Source organism: Bidens hawaiensis, unplaced genomic scaffold, assembly GCF_021521415.1.
Source record: "Bidens hawaiensis isolate Kalapana, Puna unplaced genomic scaffold, B.hawaiensis_p1.1 tig00024462_1, whole genome shotgun sequence".
NCBI lineage: Eukaryota > Viridiplantae > Streptophyta > Magnoliopsida > Asterales > Asteraceae > Bidens > Bidens hawaiensis.
This window is the reverse complement of record NW_027493865.1, coordinates 22040-32015: the sequence shown is the minus strand read 5'-3', so window position 1 is coordinate 32015 and position 9976 is coordinate 22040. Positions and strand designations below refer to the sequence as shown.

At 33.5% G+C, this 9976-nt stretch overlaps 1 protein-coding gene across 3 annotated transcripts; it reads left to right on the top strand.

Moving 5' to 3' along the window:
• The first annotated feature begins 3455 nt into the window (after positions 1-3455).
• On the top strand, positions 3456-8982 carry LOC143569371 (calcium-dependent protein kinase 1-like). 3 transcript variants are annotated; one of them, XM_077055303.1, is made up of 8 exons: positions 3456-3524; positions 4511-5349; positions 5479-5622; positions 6021-6173; positions 6494-6609; positions 7057-7224; positions 7881-8102; positions 8719-8981. In XM_077055303.1, the coding sequence occupies exons 2-8, from the start codon at positions 4551-4553 to the stop codon at positions 8836-8838; spliced, it is 1722 nt and encodes a 573-aa protein (XP_076911418.1). In that variant the 5' UTR covers positions 3456-3524; positions 4511-4550; the 3' UTR covers positions 8839-8981. The 3 variants fall into 3 exon arrangements, with proteins under 3 accessions (XP_076911418.1, XP_076911420.1, XP_076911419.1); XM_077055305.1 differs by having other exon boundaries at positions 3510-3524; positions 4506-5349; positions 8719-8982; XM_077055304.1 differs by lacking the exon at positions 3456-3524 and having other exon boundaries at positions 4260-5349; positions 8719-8982.
• The last annotated feature ends 994 nt before the right edge of the window (positions 8983-9976 follow it).

Sequence of the window (9976 nt, the reverse complement as noted above, 5' to 3'; positions counted from 1 at the left end):
ATGCAAGAAAGCAAGTCCCTTTATAATATAGATACTAAAACGGGTTTTAACGAGTGTTCGGGTGGTCGGTTTGGTCTTGGTGACTTGACCAAACCCAAAGTCAACTTTCCCAAAATAATAATTGTATGAGATAACTCAATAAATCTTAAAGAGACTTAACCAAGTATGTAGTTCTATTGTTTTAGAACTAACAACGTCCGTTAAGCGAGTGTTCGGTTTAGTCGGTCCAAACTTTGTTATAGGATCAAGTTGGCTTCAACATTCCAAGTACTTTGTGAAAATAATTAAAATCAGTTTATAAAGTATTTTTAAAGAAATATATAAGCTTTAATGGTTAAAAACACACTTGTGTGTCTTAAGCGAGTAGACTTGGTTTAGTTCGGTTTGGTTCGGTTTTTATCTTGGAATAAGGCTAAGAATGGTTACCACATGTCCAAACATCATAGAACTTGTAAAATAATTTATAAATAATAGTACAAAAGTCTTACATACAAAAAGTCAACAACAAAGTCTTTAAACGAAAGTTCGGTTTCCGGTTCGGATCTTGTTTCAGGATAAGACCGAGGTTAGATTCTACAAACCCATAACCATGGAAACTCAAAATGTAAAATATAACTAAGATGAGCAGAAGTTAAACAAGTATAACAAGTTTGATGGTTAGATGCGAAAAATATATATAATTAAGGACTACTACGAGTCCTCCATGTAGCTTTGTCTTATGGGCCGGACACTTAACCGACCGAGACCGGAGAAATGCCCACCGAAGGTACAAATGGTGCTATTATATATATGTTGTATAACAATCTTCAAGTATAAATAAGTGTTAACAAGTTGATTATAATGTAAGACTATGGTCAGTTTGACTTTGCCAAAAAAATATGAAGAACACCTTTGAATGCTTGAGAATTGGAAGAGAAAGAGATGAATGAGCAGGGATTAATGAAGGGGATAGGGGTGTATATATAGGGTGGGTTGAAAGGGTCAAGCATGGGGTGTGATATCAAGGTTTGCATGCAAGAGGGGTAAAGACAAATCACAAAACAACAAAAAAAAAAGATGGGGCTGCTGGTCTGCTGCTGGTCTGCACGTCGGTTCACGTCCGAAAGTTCGTTTTTTATGTATCTTGAGCGTTTTAAGTCCATTTTCGAATCCGTAAAAGGGGTTTTTCAAATTAGACAAGCGGGAATGTTTTAGTAACATAAAATCCAATATTTCATATATTCAAAATGTTCGGGATATAAATCGGGTCGGTTTACAACATAAAAACAAATACAAAATAAATACAATTTGACCCGAAATCGAGAGATGTCACACTTAACACCCTTAATTACATATTTCCCACACCTAAACAAACAATTACATATTTCCCCTTTTCATATTAAATTACTAAGTTACCCATATCCCTTACCATTAATAAATTAATTAAAAAACACAAGTTATATTAGTAATTATATAGTTAAACCCATACCATCAAATCATCTTCTCCAACCTACTTTCGGCAAGCTCGATTTTTCCGGCAAGCTCGATTTTTCCGGCAAGCTTTGGCCATCTCATCACCGCCATACATGACTACCATAACTTTTTATTATACTTGAGTTGTTTTTGTTGGTAAAAAAAGAAATCCAAAACTTTTTTAGATTGACTATTGGTTAAAAAGTTTGATGCCAATTGGTTTATTAGTGTTCGATGTGTTTGTTTTAGCATCGAATCGGATTGGATTGAACTTGAGGAGATATGTAATTGATCTTTTTAGGAAGAGGATATATGTAAATACTTATTTAATTATGTCATTATGGGTAAAACAGTCATTTAATTAGTTAATTTTAATGAAATTAGGAGATATGTAATATGTGTGGTTTAAAGAGGGGAAATATGTAATTGATTTTTAAGAGATGGGTAAATATGTAATGAGTAAACTTAGCAAGGGGATATATGTAAATGGCCATTGAAAAAAAGATAAATGAACATATATCAACAAATCTAAATAAACACAAACAAATATAAACGAGCATAAATGAACATACTTAAATGAACACAAACAAGCAATTATAAAACCATTAGACCGATTTGGCAAGTTCCATTGTATCATCTTCAAGCCTTCAATAACATTATTTCTAGAGACCAACCTCGTATCTTCAATTAATGCCTCGTAAGAGTTACACGTGTATAAGGTAATTACTTTATGACATCTAACATTTTAAACCTCTATTGCACATCTAACAAATCACATTACATGCATCTTGTAAGATTAAACCCTCAGCATCTTAAATAAATGGAAGATACCATACCACTAGGATGCCCCTTTTAAAATTGAGTTACAAAGGTAATCTCTTGATAAAACATAACAATTTTAAAAACAAATGTGAATGAATAAATCTTGTGAGGAACCCACCCCATGTGTGTTACTAATGCTAATAATAATATTAACGGCAGTTTAACAGTCTTGTTTCGAATTACTAACAGATCTGACTGATTAAGAGATAGTTTATGAATCATTCAGCATATCTCTAAAACTTAAACCATTAAAAGATGTTTTTTAGTGTACCAAACACACTCAACATATGACTGATTCAAAGGTAAACACCCACTTTTTTTTTTGAACGACTAAATTCACCACACGCGATACACCCGCCTTTTGATCTGGGGAAAACCCTCACCTAAGGCCAATGCCCATGAACACTCACCCGAAGGCACGGCAACGTGGTGAGATAAAAATCGTTCAGTTCAAGGATCCAACTAGTGAACTGAAACAAAATGCCAGGGGCAGGAATCGAAACTGGGGTCATATGAAACACCCAAGTCTCTTCTTTACCAACCCACCATAAGCTCATTTGCAAAACTCTTTCAAGTCTTAACAGAATAGAAACAAATAGGTGTATTAGTTTTTATTAATCCAACTATCATCTTTTAGTCGCTGCCAACTCCAACTAACGAATTTGTTCCGAACAATCCGCAACTAACAGAATCCAGAATCCTAATGCCATTAGTTGCCAGTCGCTAGAAAAACGTGTTTGGCCGGAAAACACACATTTTTTTCGGAAAAACTCAACATTTTCGTCTCAAACATCTTTGTAACCTTGGATCGGACCTTTAGGAACTTTTTTATAGTAAAAGCCCCAATTATTAAGATGACCGGAACCCTAGAACCATCGTCGAAATCGGTTGGCGATGCTCAAGTGGTGGTGGTGGTGGCGGTGTCCAGGTTGAGTTTTCCAGCTGAATTTTCCGGCCAAAAATGTTTTTCTAGTGACCTGCAAGTAAACACATCAAAATTCTGTCTGTCATGGATCGTTAGAGAACAAATACGTTAAAAGATGAGAGCGGTAGGAACAAAATAATAATAGTCAGGACATAGGATAAATAAAAACCGATATACTAAACAAATATATAAGGAAAGATATTAAATAAAGTTCATGTATAATCAATCCAATCCATCATCCATAGGGTTGAAAATCAAACCTTAAACTAATTTCATCAACCTTTAGCCCACTTCTTCCGGCTGCATATCTAATCTAATCTATCTGGTTAGTATTCATTTGTCTCTTCTTATCATGTCACATACCATTTTACACGCTCTGACCATTTCCCATGTTTTTAGCATTACTTTCTTTGACTTTTGATTACCCTTTTGTTGCCTAATTTATGTGGATAAAATGCTTCTAGTTCTTTAGTTCTTGATCTGATTTTTGTTGCCTAATTTATATAGATTGTTCTTGCCAATTAGTTGAATCTTGATTTTGATTCTTGGTAATTTGAGATGAGATTTTGATCTGATTTTGACTATTTTCTAGTTAATTGAAGTGGGGTTGACTTTATTTATCTTGGTTGTTGGTAAAGTTTAGATCTTTGTTTCATTTGAGCAAAAAATTAGTGAAAGATTGGATCTTTTTGTTAAAACAAGAAAAGGAAGTTTTTTTTTTTTGAAAAGTAATCTTTTGATCTTGTTTTGTCAATCTTGGAGTCAATTGAAGTGGGTTTGACTTTATTTGTGTTGGTTGTTGGTAACGTTTAGATCTTTGTTTCACTTGAGCAAAAAATTGGTGAAAGATTGGATCTTTTTGTTAAAACAAGAAAAGGGTGTTTTTTTAACAGTAATCTATTGATCTTGTTTTGCCAATCTTGTAGTCAATTGAAGTGGGCTTGACTTTATTTATCTTGGTTGTTGATAAAGTTTAGATCTTTAATTCATTTGAGCAAAAAAATTAGTGAAAGATTGGATCTATTTGTTAAAGAAAAGGGTTTCTTGAAAAGTAATTTTTTGATCTAATTTTGACTATTTTGTTGTCAATTGAAGTGGGGTTGACTTTATTTTTGCTGGTTGTTGGTAAAGTTTAGATCTTTGTGTCATTGTGCTAAAAAAATTAGTGAAAGATTGGATCTTTTTGTTAAAACAAGAAAAGGGGTTTCTTGAAAAGTAATGTTTTGATCTTGTTTTGCTAAAATGGGAGTTAATTGAAGTCTGGTTGATCGTTTGACTTTCTTTTTAAGGGTTTTGTTTTATAAAGTTCAGATCTTTGTTTCGTTGACAAGTGATTGAAATTTGGAGCTCTATGGGAAATACTTGTGTTGGACCAAATATTTCCAAAAATGGATTTATTCAATCGGTTTCTGCTGCAATGTGGCGGACCCCAACCGAGCCGCCTACTCCTAACGGAGAACAATCTTCAACTCATAGCAAACCACCCGAATCACCGTTACCCGTTCAAAACAAACCACCCGAGCAAATAACAATTCCTAAACCCGAAAAGAAACAAGAACAAGAACAACAACAGCAGCAGCAGCAACCCGTGAAGCCCAAAAAAGGTCCGCATATGAGACGGGTATCAAGTCCCGGACTTCGAGAGTCGGTTTTACGAAGAAATACCGGTAATTTGAAGGAATATTTCACTCTGGGGAAGAAACTAGGCCAAGGGCAATTTGGTACAACTCATCTTTGTATAGAAAAGTCAACGGGCCAACATTACGCGTGCAAATCGATTGCGAAACGAAAGTTGTTAACCGGAGAGGATGTGGAAGATGTAAGACGGGAAATTCAGATAATGCATCATTTGGCGGGCCACCCGAACGTTATAGCAATAAAAGGTGCGTATGAAGATGCGGTTGCGGTTCATGTTGTTATGGAATTATGCGCGGGCGGTGAGCTTTTTGATAGGATTATTCAAGTTGGACATTATACTGAAAAAAAGGCGTCCGAGCTTACGAGAACGATTGTTGGTGTGGTGGAAACGTGCCATTCGTTAGGAGTTATTCATAGGGATTTAAAGCCTGAGAATTTCTTGCTTGTGGATAAGAAAGAAGATGCACTTTTAAAAACTATTGATTTTGGATTATCGATTTTCTTTAAGCCAGGTATATTTGTTATTTGATTACTGTGACTTGAAGAATAATAATTTTGCGTATATGCCAATAATTATTGTGTAATCTATTAATTTTTTGCATAGTTATTTCGGCTTTGAATTAACGATTTTGTTTCCTTAGGTGAAACGTTTACTGATGTGGTGGGAAGCCCGTATTATGTTGCACCAGAAGTCTTGAAAAAACGTTACGGTCCCGAAGCAGATGTTTGGAGTGCAGGGGTTATTGTTTACATCCTACTAAGTGGAGTACCTCCGTTTTGGGCCGGTTAGTTAATTAGTTTTGAGAACTTACATATATACCCTCTCATTTTCGCTCGTAAATAATCGCTGCATTCCCGTGAAAATTTGAACTTTTGATTCTAGTTAGACTCTAGAGTTAAACTTACGAGTTTGTCTGATGATTAAATGTCTAAAATACCCTTCAAGAACGGTCATAAAGGAGAACATTGTTGGCAAATCTTAATTATGACAATGCACAAATAGGTAATTTTAACTTTGAAAATATTGCAAAAAGGAAAACTTTTGTACTTATTCTGTCTCATCATTATTGTCCACATACTATATTAGTTTTCCCGATAAAAGATCCACTTTTGAAAACGGATAGGCGTAATTTACTATTTGAAAACGGATAGGCGTAATAATATATTTGTTGCGTGTATATAGAAACGGAGCAAGGAATATTTGAACAAGTCTTGCAAGGTGATCTTGATTTCGAATCTGATCCATGGCCAAGTATTTCTGGAGGAGCAAAAGATCTTGTGAGGAGAATGCTCATGCGGGACCCAAAAAAAAGATTAACTGCTTATGAAGTTTTATGTGAGTTTAAACTTATGAAGTTTTTAGCAGGATTGGCTTTGCTGTTCGAAAGGGGGTTGCGGCGCAGCTTGTTGCCCGTTTGCCTGCCACTTTATTGTAATCGTTTTATAGTAAATTATATAAAACTTCGATTTGATTACCAAAAAAAAAAAAAAAAACTTATAACAAAGATAATTTTCATATTGGTGTAAATGGTATAGTTTTATGTGAGTTTCATTTTATTTTATTTATTGCTTACATATGCATGTTCCTTTTGTTTTTCACTATAAATAACTTTTTACTATTTAAATATCATTAACGCAATTGCAACTTTTTTAAAGGTCATCCATGGGTTCAAGTTGATGGTGTGGCCCCAGACAAGCCTCTTGATTCTGCGGTTTTAAGTCGAATGAAGCAATTTTCAGCTATGAACAAGTTAAAGAAAATGGCTCTTAGGGTAAGTTTGACTTTGGAGGTCAAACGTAGTACCATAAACGAACGTAACGAACGCAAATCGAGCATGTTTGTGTTATTTGTATAACTTTAACCAAAATGATCGAAAATGAACATTTAAACAAATGGGTTTTTCTTGGTCGTGTTCGTATATTAAGAAAATGAATGTGTTCGTGTTTGTGTATGTTTGTTCGTTAACACTATAAATGAGCGGTTCTGGGACGAACATAACTGAACATATAAACTAACGTTCACGAACATAAATGAACGAATGAGGCATGTGTTCATGTTCGCTCGTTTATTAATAAACGAGGATAAACTAACTTCCCGCCGCACGATTCACCGAACGCTTGATTCGTTTACACGTCTAGTCACACCGGCCAAGTTTGAACATTGAAATTGACAATCTTTTTAAGTCAAAGGGTATCACATGGAAAATTTCTTTTTGCAGGTTATAGCGGAGAGTTTATCCGAAGAAGAAATTGCAGGGCTAAAGCAAATGTTTCAAATGATTGATACCGACAACAGTGGTCAAATTACTTTTGAGGAACTTAAAAGTGGATTAAAAAGAGTCGGTGCTAATCTTAAAGAAGCGGAAATATATGATCTCATGCAAGCAGTAAGCCCTTAACCAAACACTTGTTTTCAGGTTTCATTATTCTTACAGGTTTAAACTTGATAATTTAAATACAGGACGGACATTGACTAGTTTATAGTCAAACTTGGTATTTTCAAGACTCCATTTTTTTAACAAAAGTTTGAACCTTTTCCACTTAAAAGTATTATGTCCGTGGTGCTTTTTATATTCATTATGATGGGGTTATGAATCTTGTGCAAAAATGTTAAGTAAATACTGTTAATATGAAGTTAAAAAGTAGTCCCGTTTGACTTTAAAAGTCAGACATATAATCTATCATGTCTTCCAATCCAGTGCATAACATGATAAAAATAGTTACAAAATAAATAAATAAAATACAAATAAAGGACTTTATTGATAGAAAGCATAGCAGTGCAACTGATACTGGGAATTGACTAGCTTTTAGTCAAACCTTGTATTTTCAAGACTCGTTTTTTTTAACAAAAGTTTGAACCTTTTCCACTTAAAACTGTGATGTCTGTGGCACTTCTTATATTTGTTATCATGGTTATAAATCTTGTGTAAAAATGTTAAGTGAATCGTGTTAATTTGAAGTTGAAAAGTAGTTTGTTTGACTTTGAAAGTCGAACATGTAATCTATCATGTCTTCTGATTCAATGCTTAATATCTGAATTCAGGCAGATGTTGATAATAGTGGAACAATTGATTATGGTGAATTTGTTGCTGCAACATTGCATCTGAATAAAATAGAGAAACAAGATCATCTATTTGCTGCATTTTCATACTTTGATAAAGACGGAAGCGGTTATATAACAGCTGATGAACTACAACAAGCGTGCGATGAATTTGGCATAGAGGCTCGGTTTGAAGAATTAATTCAAGACGTTGACCAAGATAATGTAAGTCATTATTCTATAATTCCATATTTTCATTTATGAATAAATTGTAACGATTGACAAATAAAATGTTTATGGGTCAACATATGTGTTTGACCCAACTAGAGGCGTAAACAATCCAAGCTCGGCTCGGATTGTTTAACTTAACAAAGCTTGAGCTTGACTAGTGAGAAAATTTTGAAGCTCAAGTTCGGCTTTGGCTGGCCGTTTATTATTTATTAATTGATTTATGTACATAAATATTCTTGTATATAATGGTAATTATAATTTATATGAACAAATAAGCGTACCCAATATAATCCCACTCATGGTAGAGGTATTGAAATATAAATAACATAATATGTATTGTTTAGTTGTTTTTATTATATATATAATAATATTTTTTATTATGCAATATACATTTATTATATTGAATAAGGTTTATTTTATTTATATTTTTATTTATATAAATAGTAAGTCTTGGGCTCGTTTATTAAAAAAGCTAAATTTAGGTTCGAGTTCGGGCTCTGGCTTATTTAAGCTCGGCTTGACTCAAGCTTTTATGAGTGGCTTGGCTCTTTTTGACTGTAATCATATTGATATTCTTGATTTTTATTTTTATTAATATTTTTTCTTACAGGACGGACGCATAGATTACAACGAGTTTGTGGCCATGATGCAAGGAAACACCGGTTCAGCAGCAAAGAAAAGCCTAGACAATAGTTTCAGTATCAAGTTTAGAGAAGCATTTAAACTATGAATATATCTTTTTCTTTTTTTTTAATTTCATGTTGTAGAACTATACTTTTTTTTTTATTGAATTTGTGTTTCAAGTTTTGAGTTTGAACTTATTATGCAAATTGTATTACACACTACTATGTATTATTCTATACATCTTGTAATGTTGAAGAGAGTAATATGTTTTTTGGGGTCTTTGTGACCCTTTGTTTAAGGAGAAATACTTTATTCTTACGTAAATACGAAATAAATACTAAATTTTAATTTCGTAAGAACGATCGATGAGAACACGAAGCTTAAGTTTGCCATCGCAATTGTATGTGATGATAGGTAAATAAATACGAAATAAATACTAAACAAATACTACATTGTACAAGACATAGTGATGACCGGTAAACTTTTTTACCTTCACCACGGGCCACCAATATACTTCGCCACCGCACTCATCAGCTCTCATTAAGTTAAATGCCGAGTCCATCAGTAGTATTTTACTTTATTGATTTCCTAACATTTAGTGGCGTAGTCAGGATTTTATTTTTACAAGGTTTGGAAATATTTGAGGGGCGGATGACCGACTGTTTATCACTAAAGCTCGGGTTTTTGTGTCTAGTCCGGTTAAGTGGTTCTAGTCGGGTCACACAATAAAATTAGAAAAAATAAAATTATTTTTAATTTAAATATGGGTTAATTTCGCTGTCAAGGTTTCTACGGGTTTGATGTCGAAATTTCTACGATGTCGAAATTGATAAATATATAACACTAAAAAAGTTTTTTATACCCGTTTTTCAAAGGCTGTTTATGCCCCTGCTAACATTCAATATTCTGAATTAACTACAAGGCCGATCAGAGAGCGTGTCAGGTGATACTTTAAGAAAAAACATTTAGATTTGAAATATAACACTAACATGGCAAGGTTAGATAATAATAATAATGATAATAATAATTTCTTTACCTTAAAAAGTAAATTTAAAAACTTAATCATATAATAATAATAATATAAAGTTGATTATTTTATTAATAGAATCTTTTTTATCCTATTTAAAATGTGTATAAAATAAAAACAGGAATATAAAAAAAGTCACAAATCACACAAAGTCATTGTCGCCGGAAACCCCAAACCAGTGTAAAGTAGCTCCGGCACGGCGGCGACGGCGGCGTCA

Bases quoted from the DNA above. Each gene is read 5' to 3' on its own strand.
- LOC143569371 (XM_077055305.1), top strand. From the start codon at position 4,551: ATGGGAAATACTTGTGTTGGACCAAATATTTCCAAAAATGGATTTATT. The intron at 6,174-6,493 runs GTGAGTTTAAAC...ACTTTTTTAAAG, and splicing joins AACTGCTTATGAAGTTTTAT to GTCATCCATGGGTTCAAGTT. The intron at 6,610-7,056 runs GTAAGTTTGACT...TTCTTTTTGCAG, and splicing joins TAAAGAAAATGGCTCTTAGG to GTTATAGCGGAGAGTTTATC.